Genomic DNA, 18256 nt, shown 5'->3' on the forward strand with positions numbered 1-18256 from the left:
TAAGTTGCGTCCAACTCTTTCGCAACCCCCTGGACTGCAGCCCAAAAGGCTCCTCTGTCCATGGGATTTTCCAGGCAAGAATACTGGAGAGCGTTATCATTTCCTTCTCCAGAGTCCAAATATCATCGTGAGATTTATGAGTTTAAGGCTGAATTTCTGTCCATTTTTAGGTAGAGGGGTGAATTTTAGGCAGTTGTTTGCCCAAAAAAGAATAACAGCATTTTCTCTGGCGGGGTGGGGCGCTGTCTGTGTTTAAGATCTGAGGTACGAAAAGCCCTAAGGACCCGCTTTTTGTTTGGGAAGTCCAAGTAGAGGCAACGCCGCATAGGAACAGCGGCAGGGCCCTCAAGGCAGCGGGGCGGGGCCTGCCCGGTCCACCTCTCGCGGAGGGCGAGACCTGCGTCCTGCGCAGCCACGTGACTCCCTCGCCTCCGGGGGCTCTGACGCATGCGCGCCGTGCTCTCGAGGAGGAGGCTGTGGTGCTGGTGGCGACTGCTGTGTTTGTGGGGACGGAGAGTGTTAAAGTGCCATCTTCGACTCAGCTGGCCCAGACTGTGGCTCATGGAATTCAGTGGCATCCATCGTCAGGTCAGCTGGGGCGGGCGCCTTGGAATTAGCCGAGGGTGGGGGGTAGGGGGTGGGGTGGGGGGGCGTTCTGATACGCTGGTCTGGAAGGGGCCTGCCTCGTTTCAGGCCGCGCTGGGGCTGCGGCCTCCCTCTCCCGCCCTGTTTTGAGGCCTGACTTGGCCTCGCGGCCCAGCTGTCCATCCCTTCTCATTCCCACCTGTTGGGTGGAGCAGTGCGAGGTTTCTTTTCTTAGACCATTCGTTTCTCTCCCGGCGCCTTAGGACGGGCGGGGAATTGTGGGCCTCAACTTGGATTTAGGAAGCGCTTTGGGGATAAGTCTAAAGCCCATGCTTTCGCGAGAGCTGGGAACCAGTGTGGTTGGAACGACTGGAAGTGGAAGGGACCCAGAGGTTTGGGAGAATGTAATATAAATTGGGTAAAACTTTTAGGCGCCTTGTAGGGCGCGTTTCGCGTTCTGACTGAAGACACACTCTAGGACTCTTGAGTCACAGCACCCCAAAGATCAGTTAAAGCTTTTGGCAGGCTAGGATGGAAGCAGAAAAACCAGTGTTTATCTTTTGTAGCCAGAGACCAACACTGCTGTTTCTCTCGTTCTAAAAATCACATCTTCAGTTAGTATTATGTACTATATTTATGCCAACTAAAATATTACCTTTAAGTTTAACATTCCTGTTCAGAAATACTTAACACTTTTTTACGGTTGTAAAGGTTGAAGCCTGAAAAAGCATTGGAACTTAAGTATTTTGGGTTCTGAGAGCTAGTAAATGGATGGAAAAACAAGCGAATACTGTCAGGTGTATTCTTCCCCTCCCCCCACTCTAAAGTTGCAGAAGTTGGAATTTTTCCACTGTTTGGCCGCTGGTGGGGATAATGTTAATGAAAGGAGTTCTGCTAAAGAAGACAAGTTCTCAAGATTGTGAACTCTGGAATAATTAGGGGTTAGCAAAGATGGCTAATTAGTAGGTAGTATGAGATATTTGAAGTGAGAATTGAAAAGCGGAGTTTTTTTAGTGTCATGATATTTGGAAGTGATTTTACTTGCTTACCTATAATTGAATACGAAAAAGAATCTTATAAATCAAATGATAGAAAGTATGTGTGGCTTTTTTTCAAGGGAAAGATTAGTGGATGTATAAAATAGATCAACAATAAGGTTCTTACTATATAGCACAGGAAACTATGTATCAATCTTGGGTAATAATGTAAATAAGAGAGAGAAGAGACCCTTCTGTGGTGTGCCAGCAAATAATACCACATAAAGTACAGGATTTTAAAAAATTTCTTGAAAAACAGCCAGAGGGGGAAGAAAATAATTCCAACCAAATGATAATTTTTTTTCCCAAAAATATGAAGATGGTGCAAACATTTATGTAAATGAATAAAGTCCAGTTTCTGGAATGTAGCAAGTGCTTAATATATGGAAACTTTAAAAAGGTCAATCTGTATAAACATTCTGCTCAGCCTCTGAAAACAGTTGCCAAAGCCAGTGATGATGATAGTCTGTTTTTTCCCAAACATTTTGAGTCTTTAGATTAGCTTATCTGTGGATGAGGCACAGAATGACTTAAGGATTGCAAAGGTAGTTGATTTGTAGTACTCAAACTCCTGACTTTGAGTCCTTAGTGATGACTTCAGATTTTTATATGTTCTATTTATGAAAAGAATAATAAATGATATGATTTTGGTACCTCTGTCAGTATAAATGCCTATAAAGAGATTAAGATAATAGATCAGATTTCTCATTTTTAATTGAGTATTTCTCATTTTTAATTTTACTAAAAATTAATTTAAGTCATCCTCCAAAAGAGCTTTTAAATGTTAAGATGGTATATTAAATTCTTAGATAAATGTATCTCATAACTGAACTAAAACTTAAAATGTATGATGTAGAACTCTACTTTTTCATGTACTGCTTATTCAGATTTAATATATCATTTTTCTCTTACACTTGTAGACTTTATGCATCTCATTACAGTTTTATATAAGAGAATGCAAAGTAGTAAAAAGGCGTGAGTTGAGAACAGGAGGAAATTTTTGTTACTCTGAGAGAATATCATGAGCACAGGCTCAGGCATGAGCGTGTGTTGTCCTCTGTAAATGACAGTAAGGAATACTGTTGGATTAATACCTTTGGAAAGTTAAGTTGGGACCAGATAGATCACTCAGTCTTTCAACATTTATTGTGCTATTGTATACTAGACACTTTCAGATTCTAGGGACATAGTAGTGAATGAAACCAGGGGCGCTGCTCTCAGTGAATTTACTATTCCAATAATAATTAATTTATGTGTAGCAGTGTTTTTCCATTTTTTTGACTGCAGCCCATAATAGGACGGAGAAGGCGATGGCACCCCACTCCAGTCCTCTTGCCTGGAAAATCCCATGGACGGAGGAGCCTGGTAGGCTGCAGTCCATGGGGTCGTGAAGAGTCGGACACAACTGAGAGACTTCCCTTTCACTTTTCACTTTCATTCACTGGAGAAGGAAATGGCAACCCACTCCAGTGTTCTTGCCTGGAGAATCCCAGGGACGGGGGAGCCTGGTGGGCTGCCGTCTATGGGGTCACACAGAGTTGGACACGACTGAAGTGACTTAGCCACTAGCCATAATAGGATGTACATGTAACATTGCAGTTCAATAATCTAGTAGTCAGATTCTGTGTGTATTTCAACAGTGTGCCCTTAATGTGTGCAATGCACTCTGATTTTTTTTTTTTTTTTCTTTAAAAAAAATAAGCTGGTGCAAGGCATTCTGAAGTTTGAAAAACATTATTCAAAAGGGAAGATAATTATATTGTAACATAACAGTGTAAATGAAGAGGATAGTTAATCTTTATAGCAAGGTATGTGTGATTATTTGTGCATGAGGCTTAGAAAGGTTAAGAAACATGCTCAAAGTTCCCTAATGAGTAACTAGGCCAGATCTTTAATTCAGTTCTATCAGGCTTTAACCCAAATGTTTTATTATACACCTTCCCAATTGTTATGAGACTTTGTTTGTGGCTCAGACAGTAAAGCATCTGCCTACAATGCGGGAGATCTAAGCTAGGTTTAGGACTCTGGGTAGGGAGGGTAAGGACTGTGATGCTTTTTTACTTATTAAACAGTGGATTAGGTGTGTATCATACCTCCATGTGTACTGTATCTCCATGTATCGGTAGACCTGAGCCTTACTGTGAAGGAATTTATAATCTAGAAAGAAAAAGACATTGAATGAGTATCACAAATGTGATTGTGTGCCGTGGAAGAATGCTGTGGAAGCATCATTGGGGGAAATAAACTTATTTGGAGGGTCTGGGAATACGTTTCAGTCAGGGATGTTTAAATTTGCCCAGATTAGTTATTGGGCTTCAGTTGGGTTGAAGGCTTTGAGTGGGGTAGAGAGTTGGGGCAGCATTCCAGACAGACGAAAAAACTACATACACTCAGGTCCTGAAGCTGAAATGAGCTGAACTGGAACACCCAACAAAACTAGATGGATGTGATATGTTAGAAAAAGGGCAAGAAGAGACAGCCTTTCAAGGAGAAAGTCATCATTACTGTTGGATACAGTGAAGAGTAGATCAGAAAGATGAATCAGAACATGTCCAGTTGGATTTATAAACAAAGCGATTGTGACTTTGGGAGAATTTCAGAGTAGTGATAATCCAAATTTAAGGGTAAATGGAGGATATAGAAAATCACTGTGGACAGTGACTTCAGCCATGAAATTAAAAGACACTTGCTCCTTGGAGGAAAACAGTGACAAACCTAGACAGCGTATTATAAAACAGACATCACCTTGCCAACAGTGGTCCGTACAGTCAAAGCTATGGTTTTTCAGTAGTCATGTACAGATGTGAGAGTTGGACCATAAAAAGGCTGAGAGATGAAGAGTTGATGCTTTCAAATTGTGGTGCTGGAGAAGCCTCTTGAGAGTCCCTTGGACTGCAAGGAGATCAAACCTAAGGAAATCCTAAAGCAAATCAGCCCTGAATATTCATTAAAAGGACTGATGGTAAAGCTGAAGCTCTAGTACTTCGGCCACCTGATGCAAAGAGCCGATTCACTGGAAAAGACTCCAATGCTAGGAAAGATTGAAGGCAAAAGGAGAAAGGGGGCGGCAAAGGCAGGATGCTTAGATAGCATCACCGACACAGTGGACATGTATTTGAGCAAACTCCGGGAGATAGTGGAGGACAAAGGAGCCTGGTGTGCTGCAGTCCATGAGGTCGGAAAGAGTTGGACACAACTTAGTAACTGAACAACAAGGAGGGTGTAGTGTAGAGATAAGCTTAGACAGCTTCAATGTCTTTCTGTTGTACTTGAAACAAAATCTAAATCCTCAACATAGCTTATGATTGTCCTTTGTTTGTTCTATAAGTTTAAGCTAAGTTACGTATATTATAAATTTTTATATAAAAGAGAGGTATTTTTACATATTTGAAGGGTAATGGAAGTAATCTAATATACTAAGAGAAACTGATAAGGAGACCGTGAAGATAATTTAAGAAGCAACATGTTTGAGAAGATAGGTGGGAGAAGTGATCCAAGTCATTAGTTCAGAGTTTGACCATTGATAGCAGCAGAGATACTTCATCCATTGTGACCAAGGGAAGGAGGAAGACAAATAATTGTTATGTATTTCAATTTTTATAGTATGCTTAGGGGAACACATACTTTGAGAGCAAAAGGGAAGGAAGATTATAAAAGAGGTGAGGGAAACACAGGAAAACACGGGCAGAATACTTTTTGACATGAAGCGGTCCAGGGATTGAACCCGTGTCTCCGGGAATTTTTTTTTTCCCCAATTATTTATTTGTTTGGCTGTGTTAGGTGTTAATTGCAGCTCATGAGATCTTCATTGCAGTGCACAGACTCTCTAGTTTTGGTGCTCAGGCTTTGTAGTTGTGGCACACAGGCTCCAGAGCTTACGGGTTCAGCTTAGTTGCTCCGGCATGTGGGAATCTTAGTTCCCTGACCAGGGATAGAACCTGTGTCCCCTGCATTGCAAGGCGGATTCTTGACCCTGGACCAACAAGGAAGTCACAGCAGGTGGATGTTTAACCTCTGGACCACTGGGGAAGTTTGACATTGCTTTTTTTTTTTTTTTCCCCGCTCAACATTGCTTTTTGAAAATAGACCTTTAGGGACTTCCCTGCAGTCCAGTGGTTATGCTCCCAGTGTAGGGGGCATGGGTTCGATGCTTGGTCAGGGAACTAAAATCCTGGAACCTGCAAAAAATGATAAAATAGGTGTTTACATGAGGTTTACTTTGATATACTTAGTAAAGACAAATTTTAGAAGAATTCAAGTCAAATTGAGGGATGTTTAAGCAAATCCTTTCATACTGTCTCTTACTGATATGTTTTTCTGTGAACATGGCAAGCAAAGCAGTTATCTCAGAACATGCTCGCTCTTCTGCCTGTAATTTTCTTCCTCTAGATAGTTGCATGACTGGCTTTCCTGCTACCTCATCCTCTCTTTTTATTTTTAGCACTTGATACCACATATATATAAGAAATTTACTTAGGGAAGAAAGCCTCCATCTCCCCACTGTAATGTCTGCTCCTTGAGAACAGGGATTTTGTTTTGTTCACATCTAAATTGTCCTTCTCCATCTAGTATAGCCAGCAAAGAACTGGATGTTCATTATTTGAAGAGGGTAAAACCAGAGAAGTTAGCATAGCTGGTGGGAGGTGGGGCAGGGGTGAAGGGTCTTAGTGAAAATGGGAACTTGAAAGAAAGTCTGTGTTGAATGGTGCGATCACAAGCCTGGTTTGTTGTCTTTGCTCCCAGAATGCTTGTTGCCTTACTCAAGTTGAAACATTCTTCTTTGGCAAAACATAACCCAAGGGAACCAGTGTAGAACACTGACATTTAATGGGTTCTACCCTCAAAGAATGCCATCCTAAGAATTCCCAGTGGAGGACTCTGAGCTTTCACTGCTAAGGGTGCAGCTTCGATTCCTGGTTGGGATAATAAGGTCCTCTGAGCTGTGCAGCATGGCAACCCACCCGCCCCTGGCCCAAAAAAAAAGAAAAGAAAAAAAAGAATACCATCCTGCACTGAAGCCCACCCATTGTCAACTTTGTCTGGTTTGTTTTCTACTGCCTCATACTTACTCTTGAACAAAAGTTTGAAGATCACTATACTTGAGAGATCAAAACAAGTAGTCAAAGACACTCAGAAGAGACAGTGCTGAGAACAAGAGAATTTAAAGTATATTCTAGAAATAGCAGGAGATACTGCACCCGTAAAAAAGGAATATTGATTATTCAGAGAATAAAGAAAGTTATATTAAAAACTCAGTAACAGGGTTATCACAGAGTAGAATAAGTGAAAGGAATAGAAGAAAAATGTGGGATAAGATACGTAGAGGATCAATCCAGGAAGTCCAACACCTGAGCAGTGTGGATCCAACAGAGAAAACCAAGAGTAGAAAATTATCAAATAAATAATAGATATAGAATGTAAGAACTTAATGATGTAAACAGATTTAAAAAATAGGCCTTCCAAATGAATGCCTTGCAGAATCTTTGGAAAAGACTCATCTTAAGGCACATCGTTAAGCAATTTCAGAACATCTGGGATAAACAGAGAAACTAAAAGCCTCCATGGAGATAAAAACAGGTCACAGGAAGAGGATAAGAAATAAAAATGTCAGATTTTCTCAGTAGGGACATCAGATGGTAGGAAACAGTGAATAAATTGCTTTAAAACTTTTAAGAAAAAAATATTTTCATTCTAGAATTTTATACTCATTTAATTATGAGGATTTTATTTATTTATTGGAAAAAATAATTAATTTTGTAATTAAAAAATTACATCCCAGTACCATCTCTCATGAGGATTTTAGAATTGGAAAGTCTTACCTTTTTTCACCCCACATATCTTTTTTCAGAATTACAGAAATGATTCTCTACAAGAGGGAGTAAATCAAGGAAGAAATAGATTTTGTTATAAATGAGATTCACTCCAGGGGATAAGTGAAAGGAATTCTTAATATCAAAATGAAGAGACAATCCTAGATAAGACGAGCAAATTGAAATTGTTGCAGAAGGTTAGATGGTTTCAGAAAGGATGGCACCAGAAGGGGAAATGGGATTGATAAGTATGAGTGACAGTTTTAAAGGACCTTTATAAGGTCTCTTCAAGGATGTGGAGTCAGTTTTCAAAGGCAGTGAAGCATATGAAAATGATAGATTTAAAGAGGTAGAAGCAAGGAAATGTGATTGTAGTATACAAAGTAGCTTGAAAAAAAATGTTTGCATAGGCATACTAATGTAAACCTGAATATTGATTGAACCCCAGCCAAATAGAACTACATTGGAAGCACATGAGAGGAAGATTGTGCATATGTATTTGGTATAATAATTAAACCTATATTTTATCTAATAGATGGCAAAAAATATCTAAAATTGAAAAGTCAGGAAATAAAATATTTTCAGATGAATACTGTGTTGATTACCACCAGTTTTTTGACGTCAAAGTCAGTAGGTTTTTTTGCACCTCCTAAAGTCTCTGCACAACAAATTCTAGATGCACTGTAAAGTTCATTTTTATTTTCCTTGTTAATTTTAAAGTTGTTTAGCCACTAAGTCATGTCTGACTCTCGCAACCCCACGGACTGCAGTCCACCAGGCTTCTCTGTCCATGGGATTTTCCAGGCAAGAATACTGGAGTGGGTTGCCATTTCCTTCTCCAGGGGATCTTCCCAACCCAGGGATTGAACCCCGGTCTCCTGCATTGCAGGTGGGTTCTTTACCACTGAGCCACCTAGGAGACAATTTTAAAGTATAACATCTTAAGTTTGGATAATACTTTCCAGGAACTTGTTTTAAGTGATCTCTTCATTTATGTGAGTTTATAGTTTTAGGACTTGGACATGCGTTTATCTCATCTGATGTTTTCAACGGCCCTGTGAAGCAGACTTGTCTCCTTTCGAAGTGAGGAAAGTAAGACTGACTAGAATCTCATCCTTTTAAGGGAGAGAAGTAGGACTCACCCTCCTGTACCCTCTTGTAATATTTACTGTGCTAGTAATGAAAGAACTGAAAGTTCTGATCCCTAGTCTCTGGGATTTCCTCTTTTCTAATTGAATTATAGTTTAGCTATCTTCTTCCATCAAAAAATTTTTTGCTGTAGTAAAAACACATAAGATAAAATCGACCTTCTTAACCTTTTTTTTTTTTTTTTTAAGCTGCACAGCAAAGCAGACTTGTGGGATCTTGGTTCCCGTGACTAGAGAGTGAACATGCACCCCGTGGTGGAAGTTCGAACTCTTAACCACAAATCACCTGAGGAAGCCTTGACCATTTATAAGTGTACAGTTAGTAGTGTTGTGTATTTTCACATGGTTGTTCTAACAGATTTCCAGAACTTTTTCATTTTATACCCATGAAATTATACCCATTAAAACAACAACCCCCCTTTTCTCCATCTCTAGTCCCTCATAACCACCATCAGCTTTCTGTTCCTATGAATTTGACAACTCTAAGTACCTCATATAAGTAGACTCATGTAGCATTTGTCTTTTTGTGACAGGCTTTTTTCACTTAGCATAATTTCCTCAGGGTTCACCCATGTAGTGTATGACAGGATTTCCTTCATTTTAAAGACGAATGATACTCTGTTGTATGTGTATATCACACTGTATTTATTTCTTCATCTGTGTTGGACATTTGGGTTGCTTACTCCTTTGACTGTTTTGGATATGTGGCTGTGAACGTGGCTATACAGATAGCTCTTTGAAACCTGGCTTTCAGTTTGACCATATACTCAGAGGTGGGATTTTGGATTTTATGGTAGTTCTATTTTTAATTTTTTGAGGAAACCCCATTTTGTCTTCTGTATCAGTTGCACCATCTTATAATCCCACCATAAGTGCACAAAGGTTCCAATTTCACCTCATTCTTGCCAAAACTTGCTTCCTGTTTTATTTTTTGATAGTAGCCATCCTAATGGGTGTGAGGTGATCCTGTGAATTCCATTTGCATTTCTATGTTAATAAGTGATACTGAGCATCTTTTCATGTGTTTCTTGGCCATTTGTGTATCTTCTTTGGAGAAATGTCTGTTTAAATCATTTTTTTCATTTTTAATTGAGTTTGTGTTCATTTATAGAAGCTCTTTATTATATGTATTAACTGCTAATCAGATATAAGATTTACAGATGTTTCCTCCTATTCGGCCGTTTGCCTGTTAACTTGTGCCCTTTGATGCACAGGTTTTAGTTTGATGTAGCTCCATTTGTCTATTTTTGCTTTTGTTGCCTGTGCTTTTGGTATCATAGCCAAGAAAGCATTGCCAAGTCCACTTTCATGAAACTTTCCCCCTATGTTTTCTTCTAGGAGTTCTGTCCATTTGGGGTTAATTTTTATATATGCTGTAAGTTAAGGGTTTAGCTTCTTTTTTTTTTTTTTTTGCATGTGACGATCCAGTTTTCCCAGCACCATTTGTTTAAGAGACCGTCTTTTCCGCATTGAGTAATCTTGTAACTCTTGTCCAACATTATTTCTGGGCTTTATGTTTTTATTCTATTGGTCTGTTTATCTTTATGCTAGTACCACACTGTTGTCTTCTTCCTTTGGATAATTATTTTTTTACAACTTTGCCGTTTTATGTCACAAGTTCAAAGTTAATGGTTGTTGTTAAGAATATACTAGTACTAGTTCAGTTCAGTTCAGTTGCTCAGTCGTGTCCGACTCTTTGCGACCCCATGAACCGCAGCACGCCAGGCCTCCCTGTCCATCACCAACTCCCGGAGTCCACCCAAACCCATGTTCATCAAGTCGGTGATGCCATCCAGCCGTCTCATCCTCTGTAGTCCCCTTCTCCTCCTGCCCCCAATCCCTCCCAGTTAGTAATTGCCATATTATGAAGTATATGTTAGAATAACTTATTTAAAAATAACTTCAGTGTGTTTTTCTTTTGGTCCTGTGATTTTCGAAGTAATCAGAAAAATGATCTCCCTGAGGACAAGGCTGATGTTCTTAACTCGTTTTATAACACTATAATTGCAGGGTGTGGAGTAGTTGATAGTCTGAGATGATGCAGGGGTGTGGTAAATTTGCTGATTCCAGAAAAAACTTAAGTCCCACTTAAGTATGCAGTTAGAATAGGGCAGGTAGTAAATGACTCAGAATGTATCAATGAACAATCTTTTTTTGTTTGTTTTGGCAGTATGCTTTGAAATAAAAAAACACAAAATAATGACTAATTTATGTCTGGAAAATTAATCTTCAGTAGTGTCTTTTCTTTAATGTAGGGGACAAAAGAGACCAAAATAAGTTGAAAAGCTTCTGCGCCTTTTCCTAGGATCAAAAATGGTAAACCTGGAAAAGTTTATGACAACAGTCAGTAATGCAGTAGAAGGAAACTCTTTTTTCTAGATTTGATTGTTTATTATTTTTTTCAAATTCCTCTTGTTCTGCCCTGCTTACTTTCATTTCACTTTCCCAATGCAGGCCCTCTTCATTCTGATCAATCTTATCTCCTTGTCTTAGAACCAATCCTCATTTCCATCTTCTTATCTGTTAATAAGAAAGGTGGTTCTGTCAAGTCATGTGTTCTATTTCTTATTTTGAAATAATTTATAATTCTTTTTCTACCCACTCCAGTACTCTTGCCTGGAAAATTCCATGGACTGAGAGGCTCCTCAGAACCTGGTAGGCTACAGTCCATGGGGTTGCAAAGAGTCGGACACGACTGAGCGACTTCACTTTTCAAAGTGAAGACTAAATTCTGTTTTGTAAAGTTTTGCTAGATGCCTATGGTTTTCAATAGATTTCTCTAAATTTTGACTTGTTTCATTTGAAATTTTATATAATTTCTTTGCATGTTTTTGATCTCTTTTCAACTAGTTCATAAGCCTTAGAATGAAAACTATCTGTGTATTCTCTACAAGGAATGTAGTATATTGCTGGATATGCCATCGAGTAGTGGGAACTTGTTGTCCGCACCCAACCTCTCCCAATCTCCCTTTGTCTTCACCCCTTCTCTACCTCCTTTTAAAAAATATTCCCCAGAGTTACCTGGCTATAACTAATTCTTTCAGTGGCATTCAGCCTCAGATTCACTTGATCTAACATTTTAAGTTTATCCTTTTTTTGGGAAAAATTTTGCTTCATACTGCATTTTGAAATGTAGTATAATACTACTACATTTTAAAATCTGGAGTTCAAATCTCCATGACAGTCTAAAAGATGCCCTCCATACACACACAAAAAATATATGAATAATATGGACTGAGGATGTGAAGTAGCATTTAAGAAAAAAAAGAAAATAGAAATTCAACCTCCTTGTAGTTAAAGAAATGCAGATCAAAATGAGGTACTACTTTCTGTTTTTCATTTTTAATCAGATGAAAAAAATTAAGTTTCTTGATACCTAGTGCTAACGAGGGGAGATGGAAAAATGAACATTCTCATGCATTGTTTGTGGGTTAGTTAGGAGTGTACTTTTCTGCAAGTAATAGAAAAACCCATCTATTGATAATAGTTTAAACAAATAGGGACTTACTTTCTCTTGCAGTATAAAGTTGGCATGTTAGCAGTTTGATGATGTCAGGGCTGGCATTTCTTCATTTTTCTGGCCAGTCCTTTTGACTTTGTTAATATAGGTTGTTTCAGATATGTTCACATTCAAGGTAAGAATAAAGTGGTAGAGCCTACACTATTTGCTGATTGTCTTCTTTATCAAAAAAGCAACATCTTTATAAGAGCTCTGCAGCAGATGCCTTTTTCAGTCTCATGCTGCTGCTGCTGCTGCTGCTAAGTCGCTTCAATCATGTCCAACTCTGTGTGACCCCGTAGACGGCAGCCCACCAGGCTCTCCCGTCCCTGGGATTCTCCAGGCAAGAACACTGGAGTGGGTTGCCATTTCCTTCTCCAGTGCATAAAAGTGAAAGTGAAGTCGCTCAGTCGTGTCCGACTCTTAGCGACCCCATGGACTGCAGCCTACCAGGCTCCTCCATCCATGGGATTTTCCAGGCAAGAGTACTGGAGTGGGTTGCCATTGCCTTTTCCGAATCCTTACATGGGGTTAGGTATATTGCCACTCTGAACAAAAACAAGCATCAGCCCAAAATATTAGTTGGGCTAATATTAACACCAACTAATATTTTTAGTATATTTTATTTGGTATATATTCTTACAGATCTGTGTAGCATCTATATAATAATATGTAGTAGATATCACAGGTGCACATATTTCTTTTACTGTTTGATTGTACAGATACAGCATTTATTAAAGCAATGTACTTAATACATTGTCTCTTCACTATAATACAGTGTTCCAGGGGATGCTTTTAATCATATGCTTTTTGTCTGATTATTTATCTAACATAAAATATGCACAAATCCCATTTGGTATATTTTCCATGAATGTCCTCCAGATACATCTTTTTAATTGTTGCCAATTTGATATCTCATTGTTTTAATTCACATCTTTATTAGTAAAGCTACAATCCTTTCATATGTTTATTGGTCACTTGGATTTCTTTCTTTGAATTACTACCTTTAAAGCCTTAATCCTCTTTTAAATTGTACTGTGTTAACTACTTATGTATTCGAAATGTAGTTTAGGAGTAAATCAATTTTATGGTCTGTTCAGTTTTGAGAATAATCCATAATTTTAAAAAAAGACATGCCCTATAATTTAATGAATCAGTTTCCATTTAAACTGTTAGTGGAAGAGATGAAGTGAATTATGAAAAAATAATAATTCTTTATTATTTTATGGCTTTAACTGTAAGATGACTTAATTTAAAGATTTTACAAATTAATTATCCAGGTGGTAAAACTTTCATAAGTACAGTTTTTTGTGCTTTTTTTCATTGTTCTGTTGGCTGCCTGGCTTATGGGACCTAAGTTCCCCAACCAGGGATCAAACCCAGGGCCCCGGCAGTGAGAGCACCGAGTCCTTAGTCCTGAATCACCAGGGGATTCTCTCATAAATATGTTTTTAATAACGTGTATTCAGTTTAAAAGTCACTCTCTAACTTTTTTAAATAATACATGTCTTCTATAATAAAATCTTCTAGGATTAAAAATTTCAACAATATTAACCTTCTCTTTTCTAAAAATCTGCCTTAAGCTATGTTATGCGTTTCCCTCTGGAACATTTATGTCCATTACCACAGTTTGTTTTATTAGTTTTACCTTTAGCCTCCAGGACAGGTATTAAAAATATTGCTGTTTGCCAAGATTGGTATCAGGATAGAATTCAGACATTAAATTTTAGATTCTTAGCTAGCTGAGAAGCATTGAATTCAATGCTTCTTTAGGGAGCTAGCACAATATTCAGTTGTTTAATAGATGAAAGAGCTATTTTTGCTCAGTCAACAATAAAATGGCAGAATTTTGGAAAATTTATATGTTATAGAATTTAACTTATAATGTAACAACTACTAAACCTGAGTATCAGACTTACAGGAGAGCTCAAGAATCAAGTTAATATATTCTTTTAATAGCTAACAGGCTTTTAAAAGATGGCTTTGATAATGCCAAATAAACATTTGGAAGTTGTTTCTCTTTGTTTCCACAGATCATTAACTGAAGGTGAAATAAACAGCTATGCAAAACTCTCACATGGATGAGTACAGAAATTCCAGTAATGGCAGCATAGGCAGCAGTTCAGAGGCAGCGGTAGAGCAGTCTGCTGATTTTAGTACGGAGATTATGAATGTTACAGAAATGGAGCAGTCACCCGATGGATCTCCTAATGTGAACACAACTACAGAAGAAAATGAAATAGCAAGTACTGTGGACCTTCCAGTGACAGAAACAGAAGCAAACTTCCCTCCAGAATATGAAAAGTTTTGGAAAACTGTAGAAAGTAATCCTCAGGATTTTACAGGCTGGGTATATTTGCTTCAGTATGTAGAACAGGAGGTTAGTAATTATTTCAATGGGATTAGATTAAACAATATCAGACTAAGCCTTATTGTTTTGTAATTGAAGTTGCCTCTTTTATGATTTTCAGATTAAGTTGAATAAATAATATATATATTTTAGCTTCAAAAAATAGCTTTCGTGGCATTTGTACGTTATAGAGAGTATTATAATCAAATTCTAATGTTTGTAAAGACTGGTGTATGTATATGTGTATAAAATTGCTAAAATAAAAAAAAATATTACCCTGCTGTTTGACAGAACTAGTTCCTTCTGTTTCAAAGCTGTTGAGTGAATAGTTTTTAAGCCTGCCGTTTATTTTATTTGAGATGATACAGGCATACCTCATTTTATTGAGCTTTACTTTATTGAACTTCATAGATACTACATTTTTCACAAATTGAAGGTTTGTGGCAATCCTGCATTGAGAAGGTCTGTTGGTGCTGTTTTTCCAACAGTGTTTGCTCCCTTCCTGTTTAGTTCACATGTTTGATATTTTCTGCCATATTTCAGACTTTTTATTTTTGTTATAGTCACCTGTGATCAGTGGTATTTCATATTACTGTTTTATAATTGTTTTGGCAATTTGTAGCAATAAAGTATTTTAAAATTAAAGTATATACATTGCTTTTTTTAGACATAATGCTATTGCGTACTTAGACTGCAATAGAATATAAACAGAATTTTTGTGTGCACTTGGAAACAAAAAAAATTGTATGACCTGCTTTACTGTGATACACATTTTATAGCAGTGGTCTGAAATCAGACCTGCAATTCTTCTGAGGTATGCCTGTATATTAGAAGGAATAATAAATGCTTTTGTGACAGAAATTTTCAAGATGTTTAAACACTTTGTTTTATTTTCATCAGAATCACTTGATGGCTGCCAGGAAAGCATTTGACAAATTTTTCATACACTATCCGTATTGCTATGGTTATTGGAAAAAGTATGCAGACCTTGAAAAGCGACATGACAACATTAAACAATCAGATGAGGTGCGTACATTACTGAATAAAATTATCTCCATTAGGTACTGTAAGCCAAATAATAACAAAGCAAAGACTTTTTTTTTTTGGCTGGCAGTACCTACGATTTATGGTCAAACAATTTTATAGGGTATTTTATTTGCATTTGTCACTCTTGTGGCATTTGTAGCTAATATTTTCTCTCTTTGTTGGCAGGTGCGTTAAACCTCTACAGTTTGTCAAGCTTTGCAGTGCAAGCCTCTGTATTACACTGCAGCTTAACAAGTAGGGCAGGGCTTTTCTCTCACTTACATTTATTTCTCATTTTCCAAACAATATAGTTGGTTTGCTAGTCACATTTGCTACGTCTTATTGCATTTTTGGTCAGACGCTGTCATTGATGCTCTAATGGGTCTGTGCCCTATGGTCTGTAACCCAAAGCCTGCCCACACAGCCCGGTCAGAATGCAGGGACTGCTGCGCTTTGAAGATCAAGACTCTGCACGTGGGGATCAGAACATTGCCATGTTCTATCCAACCTCCACCCAAATGGTAATGGTAGATTATTTAAACAAAATTCCAGTAATTAGTATTTCTAAGGTTCACCGGATAACACAGTGTTGCCTCTCTGTTAAGACATAATTAAATATTTGAAGTACAGTTTGTTGTTTTCTTCTTAGGTGTATCGCCGGGGGCTTCAGGCAATACCTCTGAGTGTTGACCTTTGGATACACTATATAAACTTCTTAAAAGAAACACTGGACCCTGGTGATCCTGAGACAAACAGTACTGTAAGAGGGTATGTGAAACTAAGTATTTAAAGATATAAATAAGTCAGGTATTCTGATATTGATAATAGAACTACTATAGATGCTAAACTGAAAGTATAACTTTTATATGCTTTTTCACTGTAAAAAAGTACCCTAGTAAACTTATGCATGATTATTAAAAAATGTACATAATAAAGTTCCTCCACCATTCCATACGCTGTTTTCTTATGTCTTCAATCCGTCTCCCCTCATGGTAAATGACTTGGTGTTTATTCTTTCAGATATATATAGATATACATGTATCTGTGTGTATATCTATTATACATATTTGTCTTTGTTTTTTTAATTAACAATGTTCTAGACTTTCTCCCTACCATTTTTTAACCTTACAGTATCAAGGTACTGTATTTTATTTAACCAAATCTTTATAGGAAATAGTGCTGTAGTGAATATCTCTTATAAGTCAGTATTTATATAGAGCACTATAGAAATGGAACTTGTATCAAAGGAAATACACAGCTACATTTATCAAATGTTCCTTTTTTTTTTTTTTTTCAAATGTTCCTTTAAAAGTGGTACCAGTTTTAAACTCTCATAGTGTGTGAAGGTAGTCATTTTCCCAGTCATGGCATATTTTTTTTTTTAAACCTTCTGTAGTGTTTCATTATCTCAATTCACCTATCTCTAGGTTTCTTGATTTACATATCTTGGTTTACCGTCTTGTCTTTTCAGATGCTGTCTATATAAGCCATTTTCACATTGCCTAGTTATATGATTATTTTACTTCCGAATTATCCTTTGAATTATAGGAATTTAAAATGTATTTTTGGTTTTTATTTTTATCAAAGTATGTGCATATAGTTTAGACAGTTAATGTTAAACTACTTGTAACAAGAAGTGGTCCTTCCACCTCTCTTCACATATTTTAGCTGTTTCTTCTTTTATTTTCCAACATGTTGATAGCAATAGCACTCTACTGCTTTCTACTTCTCTTTCACTAGCTGTAGACATTATCATTCTGTTACGGTATATGAGAATTTTTAGTTCATTTATACCCTGTCTTCCCATTCCTCATCTTTCCTATATGGATAGGTTTCGTAGCTTTTTGTTTTTCCTATGATTACCCCTTTTCTTACCTCTGCCTCTTTTTCCGTTTGCCTGGCTTTCTTGGAACACTTAAAATTTTCTACCCCTTCCAACAGCTACTTTCAGTAGTCAATACTACTCACTTTCCACAATTACAGTTACTATCTATGTAAGTTATTTTTTTGAAAGTAAAAAAAATACATGTATCGTGTTATTATACTTAATCTGAAAATTAGAGAATTATGTTCTGAGATCTGTAAATTCTACCCTGACCCCTTGGAGATACCGTCCTGGGACCCCCTCTTCTGTAATCTGCACTGGTGGTCCTATTCTGATTCTTTTGTATAGCAGCTGTTTACAGGTTTCCTTATTATCATCATCCTAGGAGATGTCTTTACCTTCTAAGTTCTGTTTATTAGTTTATTAATTAGATTCTGTTCTTTCTTGGTTCTTGCATACCTTTAGAGGAGTGAATTCCATAGCTTCCTGATAAAGGATGCTTGGAATGAAAAAAAATTTTTTGAACCTGTATATCTGAAACACCCAATTGATGAATCCCATGGGGTATAGAATTTTGAGTTGAAAGTAATACTTCCTTAGGGCCTTAAAGCATTTTTCCATTGGGTATTTTTATCGTGTAGAGGTGTTTGATTTTTTTCTTAACGTGGTTCAATTTTCAGTGTTTTATTAGTTTCTGAGTTTTTTGCCTGTCTTGACAAGGGTATTTAAATCTTGGGTTTTCTACTAATTCTTTTTGTAGACTTTTTTTTTTTCTGTCCCTCATTTATCTGATACTTAGTTTGTACCTTTTGTGAGACAGATTAACCTTCGTTTGTGTCTTCTGTGAATCAGAGATTAACGTTTTTTTTTTCTCCCATTTGTTGAACAGTCTGTCTTGTCTTCATTGGCTAATTTTTTTGTGTATGGATTTAAAATACCAATAACTTTTTTATCATATTCTAAATTCTCAAAAATA

The 18256-nt window shown here is 37.3% G+C and overlaps 1 protein-coding gene across 6 annotated transcripts in view; it reads left to right on the top strand.

Moving 5' to 3' along the window:
* The first annotated feature begins 429 nt into the window (after window positions 1-429).
* The window catches only part of PRPF39 (pre-mRNA processing factor 39), a 35107-nt gene continuing 17280 nt past the window's right edge, over window positions 430-18256 (top strand). The window contains exons 1-4 of one of the 6 annotated variants that reach the window (XM_070775507.1): window positions 430-588; window positions 14113-14459; window positions 15330-15455; window positions 16105-16223. In XM_070775507.1, coding sequence (XP_070631608.1) covers window positions 14142-14459; window positions 15330-15455; window positions 16105-16223 — 563 coding nt within the window. In that variant the 5' untranslated portion in view covers window positions 430-588; window positions 14113-14141. Of the gene's footprint in view, window positions 589-14112; window positions 14460-15327; window positions 15977-16104; window positions 16224-18256 lie in introns of those variants that run through there. The other 5 variants (XM_070775510.1, XM_070775511.1, XM_070775508.1 and 2 more) reach the window with 5 other exon arrangements.

This window comes from Bos indicus, chromosome 21 (assembly GCF_029378745.1).
Source record: "Bos indicus isolate NIAB-ARS_2022 breed Sahiwal x Tharparkar chromosome 21, NIAB-ARS_B.indTharparkar_mat_pri_1.0, whole genome shotgun sequence".
Taxonomy (NCBI): Eukaryota; Metazoa; Chordata; class Mammalia; order Artiodactyla; family Bovidae; genus Bos; species Bos indicus.